This window comes from Pectinophora gossypiella, chromosome 5 (assembly GCF_024362695.1).
Source record: "Pectinophora gossypiella chromosome 5, ilPecGoss1.1, whole genome shotgun sequence".
Lineage (NCBI taxonomy): Eukaryota > Metazoa > Arthropoda > Insecta > Lepidoptera > Gelechiidae > Pectinophora > Pectinophora gossypiella.
In genome coordinates, this window is record NC_065408.1 from 12,623,828 (window position 1) to 12,642,984 (window position 19,157).

General features: G+C 37.1%; 2 protein-coding genes and 1 long non-coding RNA gene across 4 annotated transcripts in view; 2 read left to right on the plus strand and 1 right to left on the minus strand.

The window, feature by feature from the left end:
- The window catches only part of LOC126367032 (bifunctional 3'-phosphoadenosine 5'-phosphosulfate synthase), a 31,761-nt gene extending 24,515 nt beyond the window's left edge, over window positions 1–7,246 (minus strand). The window contains exon 1 of one of the 2 annotated variants that reach the window (XM_050010411.1): window positions 7,053–7,246. In XM_050010411.1, the coding sequence (XP_049866368.1) occupies window positions 7,053–7,091 (39 nt within the window). In that variant the 5' untranslated portion in view covers window positions 7,092–7,246. Of the gene's footprint in view, window positions 1–3,520; window positions 3,725–7,052 lie in introns of those variants that run through there. The other variant, XM_050010409.1, reaches the window with a different exon arrangement.
- LOC126367145 (uncharacterized) overlaps window positions 1–18,911 on the plus strand; it is a 28,127-nt gene extending 9,216 nt beyond the window's left edge. Inside the window, exon 2 of the long non-coding RNA XR_007566445.1 lies at window positions 17,241–18,911. This is a non-coding gene — a long non-coding RNA (uncharacterized LOC126367145). The remainder of the gene's footprint in view (window positions 1–17,240) is intronic.
- LOC126367071 (inner centromere protein-like) lies at window positions 8,438–18,911 on the plus strand. Its single transcript, XM_050010468.1, has 9 exons — window positions 8,438–8,722; window positions 9,274–9,351; window positions 9,608–9,746; window positions 10,267–10,399; window positions 10,810–10,936; window positions 11,879–11,932; window positions 13,970–14,235; window positions 15,502–15,627; window positions 16,044–18,911. Exons 1-9 carry the CDS (start codon window positions 8,614–8,616, stop codon window positions 16,137–16,139), a joined length of 1,128 nt encoding a protein of 375 aa, XP_049866425.1. The 5' UTR covers window positions 8,438–8,613; the 3' UTR covers window positions 16,140–18,911.
- Window positions 18,912–19,157: the final 246 nt, after the last annotated feature.

The following is a 19,157-nucleotide window of genomic DNA, read 5'->3' on the forward strand; positions in this document are numbered from 1 at the left end:
TGGCTTCAAAACGTACATGGTACGTTCACGCAAGTACAATCACTACGCAGATTTAGTCGGAATACAATGACATTGTTACAGGATTTCAGAACTGTTTGTTCCGTTGTGTGGGTCTTGCCATGTGAATAGGTATAGTGTAGTGTGGGCTAGAAGTCGGACTTCAATCTTCTATCGTGTGGGTAACTCGGTAGGGAAATATCACAAAAATCACTTTTGTGTCCCTAGTTTGGTTCGGACATTACGAATGATCACTTGATCGTCTAAAAGCAAGATGATCAGTGATTTGGAAGGCACGTTAAGCCGTTGGTCCCAGTTACTACTTACTGATGTAAATAAGTAATCGTTACATGAGCCATGTCAGGGGCGTTTGGCGGCTCAATAGTAACGCTGACACCAGGGTTGGTGAGGTTGGTAATCCACCTCATAACCCACACGAAAGAAGAGGAGACTTTTTGAAGTTTGTTAGTCCCTGACTATAGAGTTTATATGACACTATAGATATCTAAACCCAATAATAATTATTATATCACCTTAAATGGTAGGACGTTGATCGACAAGTTAGTTATAGGTAATATACCTAAAGGCTGTATAGGTAAATGATTATAATAGTAACTATTTATAGATCGTAAATGCAAATTACAATGGTCGATGGAATAAATCATCATTTAATTTTATGTTTTATATAACACGTAATATAAGCTCACGACACATAAAAAACTAAAAAAAACTAAAAAAAAACTAAAAACTAAAAAAAACTAAGAACTCATGTCTCACCGAGCTGTATGTTACCAACGTGATAGGTGATGAACCGTATCACCGTCTCTATAATGACCTGTAATATGTTTTGGTTTTCCCCAAAGGGTAAGGCAAAGGGAACTATGCCCATACGTCTTACGTATTATTTTTTGTATTTATTTTTCTTGATGATTAATGAAATGATGAAAGGTGATGATGATGAATGATGAAACCTAACCTCCTACTCAGACAGCAGCAGAGCAGACTCCTACTCCGAACCCCAAACGAATTAACTCAGAAGTCCGCATAAACTTTCCGAGTTATGAAACGGCTTGTTGGCACGAAGCGAAAATAGATAGATACACTTTGATTATTGAATATTCCGATATAATAACACTGTCGCGAATGTTTTCCGACTAACTTAATGCGATCATTAACCACAAAAAAACACCACTTCGTATTAATTATTTAGATTATTCAATGAAGAAAGCAACTGTCCCGTTCCCGCCAAAAAGCCAATAAACGTCAATTTAACTTTTGAATTTGTTCTACCTGGCCTGGCTACGCACCCATTGATCTACTAGTAGATGGATGTAACGAACCTATAGCCCAATATTATTTAAAACGTATAAAGGAAGTACTTCTTTTGTACAGGATAAATTCAAACCTTCAACGCTGTGGCATCATGGTTTAATAAACTGTTATGTTATACGACTTCGTATTATTAAGAGACATCATCTAAAAATGACTTTGATTGCGGATGCATCTCGTTTGTCCTTCCGCATCACGCATGCTGCACAGAACATGTAGTGGATTGAATAATGCGACGGTGTAATGTGTATATAACTAGTGGACTTGGCAGATGGACTGTATGTACTCGTACTGCTCGATCCACGGAATAGCTCGCTCGCTACACCGCCGGCCCGGTGCGGATACCATTACCATAGATACCAAAAAAAGAAAAGGGCTTCTGGTTTATCTACGGATAACCGTATGCATCCGGAAAAGTGGGCCAAAATAACATCTGATTGGTCCCCACAAGGTCGTCGATTCCGGCCAAGTAGTTAATGTCATCTGCGGCAAATCTACAATAAATCAGGTCACAAAGAAAGAATAGGTCGTCGACTTCGAGGCAGACCACGGCGACGGTGGAGGGACGAGCTGGACGCCTTCCGGCACACCTGGCAGAACGATGCCCAAGACAGGGAGGTTTGGAAAGAGAGGGGGGAGGCCTTTGCCCAGCAATGGGACATTAATTTAATTAGGCTACAGAAAAAAATATATTTTCGAGTTCTCACCAAGCCGAACTTTTCAAATCTCCAGGTTAGGTAAGTGGACCCTGTGAAAACGGGATAACAATAGGGAGATGGTGATGATGATTTTCGAGTTTTTGTGAGAAGCGTGGTAATCGTTACTCCAAGTATCGAATGATCAAACCACGACTTTTTCTGAACGCTAGGCAAGCGCTTACAACCAATTCTCTGTCCTTCATTTTAGTACGATTTCAATTACGATGACCTAAATGAGTATTTATTCAAAACCACTTATCAAGTATGCATTAATTTACTAGGAAATTTTTCTATTAAATCGCATGATTGCGTTCAAATTAGTAGACGTACCTAGACGTACAGTCGCCTACCTTTTTGGATGTAAACAAAGAGCGTGTGACATCTATAGTGCGCATATAGCGAAATTATGAATTATTTATTATAATGTTTATTATTAGAGATGATTCGTACCAACATATATGGAGAATGAATGAAAGCAGACTTACGAAAACGTTTTATGATGCGGGAAAAGTGGTAGAGTTGGAAGAGGAAGGCCTAGGCGTACTTATCGTGATCAGATCCAGATTGATTTTTCCAGATAAATAGGCGTAATCTTATGTATACTCATTATTATAAAAAGTTGATATTTATTTACATGACTCAATTACTTTTATATTCGCGCACAATAATAATTAAGAAACAATAAAACAACTATCCTCTACGCTCTCTATCTATAGCCATAGCACACCCCGGACAGTTCATACAAACAACCTCGTTTTACACAGACACCACACATTGACATTATCGTACACGCGCATCTTAGTGTGTGTCGTCTGACGCCATACGATCAAAGACTATAAACTGTCCGGGGGGAGGTAAACATAGCTCAGACGCTGGTGGGGAGCGGAGAGTTGCCGTTCTATGGCCATAGCATAGAATAAGGAATAATACTACGTAGCCATAGATAAGTACCTACCTACTCGGTATTCTAAGGGCGGTGAAAGATCTCACCAACCGTGGTATCAAGGTTAAGGGCGCAGACACGGCCTTACTCACGTAAAGCCTACAATTTAGTAGGCATTAAATGAACCGAATGCTTATTTCTCTCCTGACTGGTAAAGCGCAAAGTTAATGAATAACGAAACATTATGTACGTAATGAAAGAAAATTGAATGGTCACAAGGTAATTTTCTTCCTTTATTACTCACCAACAGTTATCATACATAACACTTCATAACAGGTCATTGGACTTGAATAGACGTAACCATTTATTTCTACTGTGTGTTTACTTCATACGAACTTATTCCGCGCAGCAGAAGAGAGTACAAGGAAGCAAATTGGCGAGTGAAAGTAGACACATTTCCTGTTCACACCGGTATTTTATCATCATTAATTCTTAAGAAAGCAATTTTTTTTTTCTTTTTCAAATATATGGTACGGTCATACACCGGAGTTATGAAAAAATATGTGTTATTTGTGTATAGCTATCTATTTTGTGTTAAAAAAAAATTACGAACCGTTCTAGTGGTGCCGTTCCCCCATTGTGATATATTGAACTTCTCAAAGGTGTCAGCCACCTTCTTGTTCCTTTGTTCCAAACTCATTTTGAATTAAAAAGAAAAATAATAGTTTCAAAGACACTTTCCCGCCAGTGAGCGTCTGACGTTCGAAAATCGGACCGGTTCGCGAGAATGCGGCTGCGCGCGGGCCGCTCTACTGTACACTGGCTGCAAAACCGGCGAACCATGCGTATTAATTGCGAGTAAACAATAAAAGATACGAAAATCTTGTTCGATAACAAAACGAAGCGAATCAGGAAATCAACAGGTACGAGATATAGCTACCATTTTTTTTTTTTGGCCACTCGGCAATTGGTTTAATCACGTTAATGCATACGACCGAGTAGAGTTAATAGAGCTAAATTACCTAAGGTTAAATTAAAACATTTACGGGGTACATTGCACAGCCCGAAACGCTATGCAACAATGTCTTTGTTCTGTTAATGTCTGTCTGTGAAATTGAAAATCAGCATTTTATGTACTTGCTTAAGTATATGGTAATGATTTAATAATACCCAAAGAATGAATTTGAAATAGCAAAACTACTTTCCATTCGAGATAGTATTATATGCCATTTAAAAACTGGACTCGCTATCGCGGTTTTTTAAAGTGATTTGTCCATTATGGACGAGAATGAACTTTCCATTCTCATACATTAACACACGAATAAAGAAAGACAATTAACAATGAAGTAGTTAACCTATATTTTTAATTAATACACTTATATGTGTACGAAAATGTTTTTGTTGATTATGTTGAAGAATTAGACAATGATGAGTGAAAATCTGCACGTGTTATGAAACGCAACACCTCGCTTTATACCTAAGTACGGTCACGAGCATTAATATGTACACACTTTTGTACCATCAAGTACCATGTCACATTAACTTTTTTTGACAAATTGAACGGTAAGTCTCACTAAATGTCAAATATGTTAGTGCGACAGAGTCCCAGGGTACATTATATTGCTCATAACTGTACCTCTATTTAAATGTAACTACCTACTTAATAAAACAAGACTACAATACACAGACTTTTGATTTCTTGAACTTGCTTTTTGAATCGGAATCGAGTAGGTATTTCGAAGAGTTAGAATATAATTTACCTGAGATTCTCAGGCCTCGATCTTACAAAAGCCGCACGGGTTTAATAATGACTTTTAACACTAGGATTGATGAGGTCAGCCATTCAACCAACAACGCGCACGAGAGAAGCTCAGAGAACCTAAAGTCCTCTTACAAAACTGTGGGAGTAACAAGATTCGGATCATTGGGGATATTCCAAACTAAAAAGGCAAAATAACATACTGTGGGCTTGGAATAGTTGTCGGCCCTGACTGTGAGGTGCTATAGCCCTGCGCCTTAGACATTCTTTTATGATTCTTGTACTTACATAGTCTGAATCGCTGTTTTTCGATTACCATGCGTATGCGCATCTTCGACGCCCCTAGTCTTCTTCTATAGTGTGGATTGTGAAGTGGATAACCAACCTCATCGAGCCTGGTGTCAGGTTATTATTGAGCCGCCAACGGGTTAGCATGCCTTCCGAAGCACGGATAATCTTACTTTCGGACAGTCGAGTGATTAACCTGCAATGTCCTAACAAAACCAGGGCTGACAAATTGATCTATGTGATATGTCCTCACCGGGATTCGGACCCAGCACCTGTTTGCATGTTCCAGAATTAAAGACAAATAAACGTAAACCCTACATAAGTCTGATATTTGGGGTTAATAGGCGCGTCACTCTACAAGCAAACCGTTACAGTGCTCTATTTGAACTAGAAATTACAGCCTGCATGTGAACCGCTCTGTCTACCTACCCACGCTTCTCGAATATCATTTATAATTTAAAAAGAGAATAGAACATTTTAACTCCTTTAACAACAATGGAAAAGGAATGTCTTTGTGGCAACCCTACTGAAAAGAATACTACAGGACAGGACCAACTACTTTTCACAAAACAAATCTAGTGCAATAGGCCTAATAACAAACTGTTTTAAAACTGATTGTTTGTAAAGGTTTTTCTTTTTTAAATTAGTCATTTAATAAATGAGTAATTCGAGTCCTAGGGGTGTTGATGTAGTAGTATTCTTAGTAATAATCAGCGATGAATGACTTAAGTACAAAGTACGTAGTTGTAACTGTTGTAAGTACAAAATAAAGAGGCACAATAAAGTTATTAGTGTAATTGTAGTAGGTATAACTGTTCATTTCCTGTGGTGACATTGTACTTGAAAATGTAATCTTACATATCCACAACTGTCAAGGTGATTTGTTTTTGCACTCAATATAAAACAAGTATACAGGGTGTTAGTGACATAATAACGAAAATTTTGAGGGGTGATTCACACCATAATTCTGAGTTGATATCAAGTGAAATTTTTGACTGAAAATTCCACTTCATATGAACTAAAAATCATGGTCTGAATCGTCCCCCTTAGTATTTGTTATGATGTCACTAACACCCCATATGTACCTATATATTATAGTAAACAATACTTCATCTTTAAAATTAGCATTTTTACGTTTTACTATGTACAATAAAGAGCTCCAATAAAAAATAAATATGGGCTACTAAACTACATAGTAACATTGTTAAAAATAATTTTGGATTGAATAATTATGATATAAATTGCGTTATTTGTAATGAAATTTGCCAAAATTCATGTAGGTAATTTTACAGGGACAAACCTAACGAAGAAATATACCTGGTAGGATTTTATTTAATGTAATTTATTTATCATCAATGAAATTATTATTCGTTATCATAAGTGCAATAATGATGGTAGAGTTCATAAATATCAACATGTGAGGCTGTGGTGTAAAATCACACACTGACACACCTATATGAAAAGATATAAAAACACGGAAGAGGTGAGATGTTTAGATTGAAGAATCTAAAAATTAATTTATGAGTTTCACAATACATACCTATACCTACCCATTACATACCTGAACTTCTGAAGGTTAAATCTATATAGGTACTATCTAATCTGTTAAACGGGGGCAATGTGAGTACATATGCTGTATTTTCGATAATTCTAATCTCTTGTCTAATAAAATAACGTATTGGAAGATAATAAATAAAAAGATAATATTTTCACTACTACATAATGTATTTTATTGATTTATACATGTATTTCAGTCAGAAATTATTTTAGAACACGTCTTTCAGTTGCACTGTAAAAGTAGATAGATAGATATAGATAGATAGATAGATATAGCCTTTATTATGGACTTATTGTAACAATTTTTTTTTTTTTTTTTTTTTTAATAATGTAAAAGTAGAACCAGGTATAAACAAGAATAAGTTTTTGGTAAATATGATTAACATTTCCTAGTGAAATTCATAAATCAATTTCGATTCTTATAGCAGTGGTTTAATGTTCAAGCAAATTATAACTATGCAAAGCAGTTACCTTAACATGAACGGCGAGATGTAAAGATTTAGTAATGCAAAATGAATAAAAAATGATCATATAAACATACCGTTTTCATTTTCTTCTTAGGTCCTGAAGGTCCATCCATTTTCGATTACACCGGCAAAATTACACTTTTCCTATCGGATTATTTTAATACTTATCATGCAATAAAATTTTATTGATTTACGGAAATACAGTTTTATAAAATCTTGACCCACAAAAAACACCGTATTAGGTGATAGAGGGGAAAGAAAAGTGCAGCGGAGAGAGGGGAAATTTTTTTTTTTTTTTGTTTTGGTTTTCCCCGAAGGGTAAGGCAAAGGGAACTATGCCCATACAGCCATGTCTGACGTATTTTTTTTCTTGATGATTAATGAAATGATGAAAGGTGATGATGATGAAACCTAAGCCCCCACCCTCGGAGTAGACTCCTACTCCGAACCCCAAACGAATTAACTCAAAAGTCCGCATAAACTTTTGAGTTATGAAGCGGCTTCCTGACACGAAGCGAAAATAGGCAGATACACTTTGTTTATTGAATACTCCAATATAATAACACTCGCGAATGTCTTCCGACTAACTTAATGCGATCATTAACCACAAAACACCACTTCGTATTAATTATTTAGATTACTCAATGAAGAAAGCAACTGTCCCGTTCCCGTTTCCCGCCAAAAAGCCCGGAGAGAGGGGAAAATTGACAAGCTACTTGACAAGTTTGACAGCGAAATGACGTCGACTAATTTCGTTCAGAAATTTTCGTAGAGTTGTATTGACGCTATTATTTAGTAATAAGTACGTACGTACACTGTAGATACCAAGTAAAAACGGATTCTGAATTCCGATGGTTCTGGGTCGAGGATGCTGCAAACAAAAACATTACTTTGTACTCCCCGGTTAGGTGAGAACATGGCCCTGAAATCATGTGACTGTCAAAAAAAACTCACTGCAGGTTGGTGAAGGTGTTTACGGCTAAAGAATAACCGGGACCAATAGCTTAACATGCCCTCCGAAGCACGGAATCATCTTAATTTTTCAGACAATCAGGTGATTTAAGCCTGAAAACTCCTTACCAAACAAAGGACAGTCTCACAAAGTGATTTCTACAATGTTCCCATCGGGAATAAAACTGGGATTCCAAATCGTGAGTCTGAAAAAAATAACTAAGAACAAAATCTTTTAATCAGACTCACACCTTTTGAAGCTCTAAAACATAATACGTCTAAGCCTACTCCTACTACCTACTACGTTTCGACATAAGTAAGTACCATTTTAGTTTAAATCAACTTTAGGGCTTTATAATAACTGCTGTGCCAGTTGTCAAGTAAAAAGTTTTATTAAACAGAAAGTCAGAAATTATGTCGAATTGTGATTACTTATAAATATAACAGTTCTGAGCAGTAACAGTCAATACAATAACACAACCCTATTAGTCTGTTAAAAAATCAAATAAATATTCTATGGTGGTGTGGACAACAATCAATCAAGTGAATTGATTTTCATTTTATCCATTTTTGCGTGGATTTACAAGATTTTAATGTGAAATAACTTGATGTAGCCCGTCGTTTATTGCGTGTAAGATATTCTGATTGCTTTATTCAAGATTTAATAAGCGATCATCGTCCAAAATGCCTGCCGTTACATCAACCACAGCCGAGGAACAAAATGATCAAGAACAGAAGATGTGGAATGCTTTGAAACGGCATATTATACGGGAGAGGCAGAGAAAGAAAGAAGGTAATGTTTTCATTACTATTGAGTTCAAAGAAACTCATGTTTCCTTGTAAACAGACATAAAATCGTAGTTCGATCAATTGCGTTTATTGGTTTTAGTTTACTGTTACTTGTAAAAAAGACAAACAAGTCGGCTTATGCTACATTAACCTTATTTAAAATCTGACTTTTGTACATAAAACGACACGTAACTCTATATCACATATTAAAATATATTGTGGCCCTATGTAGGTAACTGGTTTCCTTCCTTATTATGTGAATGTATTTACCTAATGTTACTTAGCAGATTTTGCTAGTGTTTTCAGGTTGTCTACCGACTGTTCAGACATGTCTTAATTTTAAAATCACACATTCACTGCGAGAATTGGTATGATAAAAGAGCAAGAAAACATCAATAATGTTTTTTAAGTTAACCATAGCAGAGTATAATGTAAATTGACTAGAAATATGTGATGACATGGTAATGAGTTTGAGTGTGGCTATAAGCTGGCACTTAATTTTTTTTTAAATTTCTTTAAGTGTTGTATGAAGCTAGTACATATTTTTTGTTTTAGAATATGAAGCAGAAGTTGAAGAGGAACGGCTACGGAAGGAGCGTGAAGCTAGGGAAAGACAAGATGTTATGACTTTGGGTAAGTAATCTAAAGCTTAAATATACCTATCTCCCAACTTGCTAATAATGATTTAATACTTAGCTACCTGACCTTTTCATGTATGTAACCTCAGACAGAAATTTTATCAACTTTTTTCTATCTTTTATAGCTCTATTCATTTACAAGTCACCCTTACATTCTAATAGTATTACGCTTGGGATTCAAACCAAAGCAATATTATGTTCTTGAAAGTGTTAATCGAAAATAAACACCCATTTGCATATTAATATTCCAGAGGAAACAAAAGAGCAGATTGAGCAGCTTGAACAAAAGCTAAAGCAGCTGGAGAAGGAGAAACAGCAGCTGTTTATGCAGCTGAAGAAAGTCCTCAACGAGGATGAGATCAGGAAACGTCAGCAGCAAAAGGAAACTAAGTGAGTATGGGATAATATATACTCTACTGTTTATTACTATCAAATTCATACATACACTCAAAAATATTCAAATAATGAGTTTTGGCGGTGTAAAAAGGCTATAAAAATGATTTTGATATGTGACATTTGGGTACATAGGAGTAAGTGACCATGAAGTGTGAAGTTACCATGTTATGTTAGTGGGCTCTGATTTTTGCATTTAGACTCTAAGATGATCATGATGCATGCTGTTATTGACTATTCAAGTCAACCTAACTCCTTGCTCAGAACCCTGAGGTTTTCACAGGCTTTCTAGAGCGAACCCATTCCTTTGAGAATTTTTACTCATTGTGCTGTCACAACGTTGCATTCCAGGATTGCACTGCATGAATCATTGCCAACATCAAAACAATACTATTGGATTGAATTATTGTGATAATGTATTTGGTAAAACCTCTAGTTACCTTAAGATTGTGAGCTGATTCTAGACACCCCATATAAAATCTCATTTCTATCACTCAAATCACTTTATCTCTTGCAGTGAGATGCAACCAATGAAGATGCAGATGAGCAACATGCAGATGCCGATGATGCCAATGGGCATGTCTGGCCAGCCTGAGCCTCCGCCAGCGCCTGGCCGACCACCGCCACTCACCTCGCATATGCTCAACAAGGTACTTGAACAACATTGACAATATGTTGCAATATGTTGCAATCATCGCCATTGCAGCCACACATTGTTTGATCTCTGGTTGATCTGGCCACCCCAAAAAAATTATGGACTCATTTCTCTTTTTGTCTCTTGTACTTCCTGTCTGCAATAAAGTATTTGTTATGTTATGGACGTAGGTAGTCGTTAAGTGTCTGTTTTTTTGACGTGAATTAATGTAAATTTTCAGCAAATACTTGGCCGGTACAAAATTTAAGACGACAGGCTTGAAAGTGCCCAGTTGGGCGCGAACCTCGGTTCGTCTGAGAGGGTTATATTTGAAATAAGTAATCGACCTTAGTGGGCAGATAGCGATGAGCGCTGAATGAGGGAGATACTGTCTATATGTCTAATTAATTAGTATTATTTCAACAGCAAACCATCGTACGTGGTCCCATTCAAACCGGCGTGAAACGAACGCGCAGTCCATCGCCTACCTATGCACTGTACGCACATAGATTACATCAACCTATGAAGCATCAACAAGTTTATTCTGACCACAGTAAGTCTTCACTTATTCTTCTTTTTATGTGGGTTGTCAAGGTCAATGGACCGTAGCACTCTGGGTCCAGAGATATTAAGTACTTAAGTTATCTAAATTAAGGAATATACCTAATGGTGTCAATTCCGGCGCACCAAACTTAATTATAGTTAAGTTTTAGTCCGCCACAAATACGCAGTAAATGGTTTCCATTTTAACTATGAACTTTACAAAAATATATTAAATGAAAACTAGGAAAAAAAATACACTTTGTTTGTTACTGTGTACTTTAACAAAGGCACTAGAGTTTTCCAGCATTTAAACTCAATGCACATAGAGGAGAAATAGCGTTTCGGGAAGCGGAGTTTAGAATTTGTTGCGCTTGTATTACATAATATAATAAATAACTAGTTTTCCGCCCACGATTCCAATTACGATACCAATTCTGTATGCATTGAGCATTGATATATAGTTTTCTTGCACACAAAAGGGCTTTCTAGGCCTCTGATGAAGCCATGTACATGGGATGTAATAATTTGGAATTATCTAAACATGTTTTCTACTTCAATGTTATCCTTGAGTATGGTAAAGATATTCACTCATAAACTCTTTATTCTTATTGGTTTTAAAGTCGCAAAACTAAACTATTGTGTCTGTAAATCTCGACCTTAGGAGGTTAAAGCTTCTTTATGTATCTACGAGCAAAAGAAGCAATGTTTGCAACAGCGCTTTTATTTTGTGCTGTTCGAAAGAATAAATTCAGATTTTATGAAATAATTATTCCTACTATACTTACCTACTATCTTCTTTTTTCAAACGGGAGATATAACTCAGATATCGGAGTAAATGAAAACAAGACAATACATTAATAAAACCAAGATAACCCAACTAAATATGAGTGAGTACCGTTGGCATACTAACAATATGTGAACTACAGCGAATGTGTGTGATAATCTTTTACAGAAGTAGAGGACGGGCGCAGGGGCCCACAGATGGCACGCGCCGTATTGTGGAACAGTGAGTCTCTATCCTAGGTGGCGCTCGCTTCTCATTCACTTTCCCTCTCTCATATTACATTCTGTATCTTTTGTTTCATGTGTTGTTTTCCATTTTGTTCACTCGATCGGAATCGCAGCGGGCGGAGAGGTGGGGTCTCTTGCTTCGTATTGATAACTATAGAACGGCGTTTACCTGCGTACGCTCCGATTCCGAAGCAGCGGACACGTAACTTATAAAGCTGATCACAGACGTTGAAGATTCTATAATACATTAAGGTCTACGAATAAATTTAGATTAAGGTACAAGAATGAGTGAGATAGACCTAAAATGCATTGTCTCGTCTTGTATATCTAATGCGTACTACGAGAAAAAGGAGTGAAATTTAACATTTCCCTCTCTTTCGCTCTCATGTTGGGCTCGTATACTTGTCTCTCTTTTTAAATATTATAGTAGCTTCACCGCGTTTGTGATCGGGTTTTTAAAATAAAACTTCATTTTATTCGATATTAAATAATAATCTAGAGGGATCTTTGAGTCATATCGTTTTTAAATAAAGAACTAGTAGGTTTGCCAAGATTGCTAACAAATGAAAATCGCGTATGACTATCGATTCATGTTTCCTATGTACTTACTAATAAAGACTAACATTTTGCACGAGGTATCCGGTCCGTTCGTACATTTTAACTCATAATCTTTCCTAGTTATTAACTGGATGAAATAACAGTTTGTCTTTTGTTCTTCCTTGTGTTGTGTGGTAGTAGTGTTTTGTTTTTCCTCATGTTTGGTTGCTCTTTCTAACCCTTTGTTTTGTTATGTAGTTTCTAACATTGATCATGTACCTACCTAACATCTAATTTATATTGTGTGTAAATAGTTATTGCCAATTTTGTGATTACGTGTAATTACCGCCGTTGAGCATAGGCTACGTAGCTATAGGCTGTAGCTTAGGGTTCTCTTGCCAGAGATAAGCAAAATTGCTTAGACAATTAGTTAGAAAATTGGGGACTTAATTTTCTACCAATGTGTTCTAAAAATGTATAACCAGGGTCCCCATATTGAATGGAGTTGTAATACAATGAGAAACAGGTATAGCTTATTATTTACGGCCTTAAAACTATCCTATAGTAGCGTGTTGTCGTAATCATATTGATATGACGGGACTGACGCTAGTTGGAATGTCTATTAAGCTATACAATTGGATCAGTTCAAAGGACTACTAGATGTATAATAGTTTTAGGGCAAGAGTTAGAGGCTGCTATGCATGTTCTAAACATCATTTCGTCATTGTTTTGAAGGATTCACACTGAAAACAGTATAAATAATAGCATACTCTGTATTCATAACACAGTCAGATTATACTTACCAGTAGGGCACTATAATCATTGTCTCATCCCGGCCGACGGCCTCCGTGATCCAGTGGTTTGGGCGCTGGGCTCACGATCCGAAGATCCCGAGTTCGAGTCCCGGTGGGGACATCACAAAAAACACTTTGTGATCTCTAGTTTGATTAGGACATTACATGCTGATCACCTGACTGTCCGAAAGAAAGATGATCCGTGCTTCGGAAGGCACGTTAAGCCGTTGGTCTCGGTTGCTACTTCCTGATGAAAGTAGGTACGTAGTCGTTGCATGAGTCATGTCAGGGGCCTTTGGCGGCTCAATAATAACCCTGTAACCAGGGTTGATGAGGTTGGTAATCCGACCTACACGATAAAAAAAGATCATTGTCTCATCCCAACCCAAATATTTCTTCGTGACGTCATAAAATATATAATTAAAGCACATAATAACGGGTTCTTACCGCGTTTAAATGGGGATATGAGACTCCCGATATTTCGACACTGTTGCAAGTGCCATGATCACGGGATGACTGATGAGATTGGAGTGGAGTAGGTAGATCCATAATTTTCTACGGGCAGACATATCTGTCTACCCTCTTTCTTTGCCGCTTGTTTACGTTTCTGATATCGGAATGTTCGGAACCATCTGAACTCGCACGAAACTCACTACGACAAACCAATGTATAAAAACAATGTATAAAATATATAATTCCAGAACCGTCACAGTACGCGTCCAACGTGGGCGGTCAGTCGGTCTCATCGGCGGCGTACTACGCGATGCCCACGTCAGGGGTCGTGGGCGTCGTGGGCGAGCGCCCCCCGCCGTTGTTGTACGCGCACCACGCGCACACGCCACACACGCCGCACACGCCGCACCACGCTAACCTCATGTATGCGCCCGCGCCGCAGCCGCCTCAACTCTACCTAGACATGTTGAAGAATAGAGACGGCCAGCAGCATCAGGAACCTAAGAAGGAACAGGTTGGTTCGCACATTATAACCACGCCCTTTCCATGGTGAGCAATCAAGTCTATAAAATTGGCCGTAGCCATTCTTGGGGGATTAAAAAAGCCACATCGAAGCAATAGGCTAGTTTCAAACTAGTCAAATCAGTTACTTTTTACTTATCGTCAAAACACCAAATTACTAAGGAATTTGTATGAAAAAGCAAGCTGTGACGTCATAGAAAAACCTGTCAAAATTTCGCACTTTATTACATTTTATTTATTAAAATTCATAAGTAAGTTAAATAGAAAAAAGAAAACGTTTTTTGTCACCTTAAGATGTGTCTTTATTTAGAGTTTCATAATTTATCTTTGACCTAAGAAACTACCCAATTCATCTATAAAATATATTTCTTATTGACATTGCAAACATGCATTGCGCACTTACTTTTATATGCGCAAATGAATTGTTTCGATGTGGCCGTTTTAACCCCCCTGGTATTCGTTCTTAGATACTTAAAAAGATGACTTACTGCTGTCACTGTTCAGCTGAGGTTGGTTATGGGTGAATATCAAACTGTCAAGTTTGGTGGCGAACTTTCATATTACTTTTTCGTGAAAAATAGGGTTCCGACACGAAAAAGGATAGTTAGCTACGAGGTAACTTGTTCCTCGTAGCGTGCGTGCGTTTTTTTCACGAAAAAATAATATGAAAGTTCGCCACCAAACTTGGCACATTTTGATATTCACCCTTATTGATGTCACATGTCAGAACAAGTATAATAGTATTTTATGCAACAGTTGTATAAGAAGGGTCAAAAAATGCGAGTGGCGTGAGTTGCGATGTGAGCCTTGGCGAACATCGCAATAAGAGACGCCACGAGCATTTTTTGACCTAGTTATACAACGTTGCATACAATACTTTTTCTACGACGACGTAATTTTAAATGAAACAAAAATTATACAAAGAAAAATTTTATTTATAAAAATGAAGATGTAAATTTTGAATGGTATGGGAAAATGGCGGCAAATGTATACTTTTTTTTTATAGTATATCTATGGCACCAAACAAAGTAAAGGTGCCAGTTTCCAGGTCAAAAAAAAAAAACAACAACAATGCTTTTTTGGCGACATTATAGTACAGTTACACTTTGTAAACAATGCTTTTATAGGCCATAGAGCGTACACTTTTTCAAAGAGTTTAATTATGTATGTACTTATATTAGACTTTTTGGTTATTTAAATGCCAGATTAAAGTAGAGGAGTAGAAAAAGAATATTATGTTTTGTGTGTTTACTTACAGCCACAGGTCCTGATAGGTCTGAGCGAGGCTCACCACCCCGCAGTGAGCAGTGGCGTGGTGTACGCGACCCCTCCGCCGGTGTCCAGACACATCGCCATTCACACGCAACATACCACTATTCAGCAAGTAAGTTATTCATATTTAAAATTCAGGTTGTAAGTAGCTGCAGCAGTTTTACGCGGATGACACGTTCGTTTTTTCAAAAAATACGATTCAAAAAGTAACTATGTAACCTTTTTTTTTGACATGACTTATTGTAGATTTGCCGCAGATGGTATTAACTACTTGGCCGGACAAATGGGGACCGCTGAAGGCTCTCACCCGGTAAAACGTTTAAGACAACGGGCCTGAGGGTGCCCAGTTTTAATTGCCGTACCCAAATATCCCGGGATATCCCGGTTCGTTAGTGATTTTGTCCCTGGATTTGCTTCGGCAAAAATTCAAAACGGGATTTCCCGGGACTATTTCAGTTTTAAATCCGCGGCTCACTGCAAGAAATTAATAAAGAGTAAAAATATTTGACCTAAAATTGTTATTTCCAGTCGAAACCCGGCAGCATTACCCAGGGCTACCCCGTCCAGCAGTCCAACCCTAACGTTCAGAACCAGAATATGTATCCAAACAGACATCGTTATTAGCTAGTAATCATCAGGCGGCATCCCGTCAAACAACCACCATAGCCCAGGTTCAGACCGCCTTGTGCACGCAGGTAAACGTGAGTAAAGGACAGGTTTATTGATGGATTATCTTCTAAAGCTGGTTCTAAATATAATTTACATAGTATTGATGTAGAAAAGGGTTGGCGCAGCGTCGAAATGATTCAAGATGCAAAGATGAATTGAATTTGTTGATGAAAGAATTTACAAAGTTGAAGTTAAATTTATGGACAACAACTAACAAAGCATATAATGGATACCAATGCGGAAAAGAAAACTAGGAATATGGCGAAGCTTTCTGATGTCAAAAGGACCTAAATCACCATAAGCCTTTGAGGGAATCAAGGTCCTAGTATTCTATGGGCATGCAAAACGGAAAAGATTAGCAGTGTGACGAATTTGGGAACAATTTAACTTGCAGGTGAAAATAGTTGGAAATTATACACAAAGAACTTAGAGAAACAGTTTGGTAATGAAGAAAGGACGCTGTGTTCCCCAAATAGTTTCTACACAATCTTCTACTAACTCCCCATCCTTATTCTTCAAAGTCCTATTCCCCAGTTACATTAGAAGAAGGAGTGCAATAGTATGAATCTCAGTTGGCCTCCGAAAGAATAGTGCATGAAGCGGCAACAGGACACATAACAGTGACATAAACAGTACAGTGATAGTTTAGATGTTTGGTTGTACGATACAGTGACTGTTTAAAAGTTCGGTTGTATGATACAGTGATAGTAAAGCTCGACTGTACAAAAGACATAAAGTGAATAGATAATGCAAGTTGATCACGTCTAAATGCCTGCTCTTTTGTCCGAATTGTGAGATTTATTTGGCCTGTAACTAAATGCTAACCAAACAGTATGCATGCGACTTGTTGCCATGATAAACGGTTTTAAGAAATATTTTGCGATTTAATGTGTTATACATTTAAAAAACTTAATATAACATAGCATTGGGCTTATATCCCCAAAGGGTTAGGCAGAGGTGTACAGTCATGAGCAATATAATGTACCCACTTTAGGACTCTGTCGCACTAACATATTTGACATTTAGTGAGACTTACAGTTCAATTTGTCAAAAAAGGTAAATGTGACATGGTACCAAAGTGTATACATATTAATGCTCGTGACCGTACAGTATACCTACACACACACTCGTCGCCGCCTATGTTTCAGTCCTAAGTAAAAGGAGGCGAGACTATTGCCATTAACTGGGCCCAAATTCTGGTAACCACGTGATATCAATATCTATGATCCAAACATATCATGGTATAAAAACTTGCATTATCATTTCCCTCTATATCTTAATACAGTGACAGTTCAGAAGTTCGGTTGTACAGTGAAGTGACTATTTAAAAGTTTGGTTGTACAGTACAGAGATGAACAGATATTTATGTTATAAGCACAGTTTCAAAACTGATAATGTAACAGATATTATTTTAAGTGTTATTTTTATTACATAAAGCAACACTGATGAGTACTTGAAATTGTGTGCGTACATTCAAACACTCTGTAAATAAAATATTTTGTAGGTATTCTTTATGATGAAAAGTCCAAGATTTTTGTCAAGAATTGATTAATTTATAAGAATTAATAATTATATATGAGAAAAGATGTTGAACGCAACCTAAGTATTTACCAGTGTTGCCAAAAAAAACATATAATGTACAATATAAATATCATTTACTTAATCAAAATGTATAGATGTTTATTCGATTCTACTTGATGTACATTTGCATAACCGCATATTTTATTAAGATCAAATATACAAGTCCGTAGAATATCTTTTGAAACAGACATACATACATAAATACCTACTGTAGCATTTGATGTTAATATTTAAATAGTACTAGTATGCATTAAATGTGTATCTACAAACGATAAATGTAACGACTTATTGTTATTCTCCGCATATGCAATATAAATAAAAATAGGAAGTGTTATAATACAGTATCTAACTACAGGGGTTTCATCAACACAATCTTCAGAATAAAAATATTATACACATACATATACGTACTTAAATTCACGCCTGCACTGGGGTAAGCAGACTCTGGAATTCCATTTGCTTTAGTCCTGACACACTTCTCTTGCTTCCTCCACATTCATCAATCAATCCATCTTCAATTTGGTCAATGTACGTCCTTCTAGGTCTTCCTCTACCAGCCCTACCTCCAACCTTCGCTTTGTATACTGCTTTCAAATATTATAAATTAATACATATACATTTATGTACGTATATGTCATGGTCATGTCTGACGGTTTCTGGTCCTTTTAACACATTACATTTAGTACCAACGCCGGAGACCGTATTACTTATCGAAATAAGCGCCATCTAAAGAAGGTATGGAGCATATTCCACCACGCTGCTCCATTGCGGGTTGGTGGAGGTGCTTTTACGGCTAATAGCCGGGATTAACTGCTTAACGTGCCCTCCGGACGTGCCTTTTCGGACAATCAGGTGATACAAGCCTGCAAAGTCCTTACCAAACAAAGGACAGTCTCACAAAATGATTTCGACAATGTCCCCATCGGGAATCGAACCCGGTCCTCCAGATCGTCTAGTGAGAAGTGTCATCTAGTGACAATTATTATTTATCATCCAACATCCAATTCAACCAAATTTTTTCATAAGTGTATTGTGGAAACCCTATTGCAGCCCAGAGGGACAACTAATTGTACAAAACATTTACCGCTTCTTCTTTGTGTCGGTATATAAATAGCAAAAAAGAAAAATAAAAAGTTACTAATCAAACGCAATTGGTTTTATTTACGGCTAGATCAATGGACAGAATACGTATGTCGTGGCCAGATCTTAGAATTTATCATAATTTCATGATGTGTTTGACCAGTAGCCATCGTTGAAACGTCAACGTTTCATGATAATTCAATCAACGTTTGGCCGCGGAGGTCTGTGTTGCTAACTAACAAAGAAATATTTTTTCTATTTTATTTATGAATTTTAATCAAGAAGAACGACGACGAAGTGCGACTTTTTTAC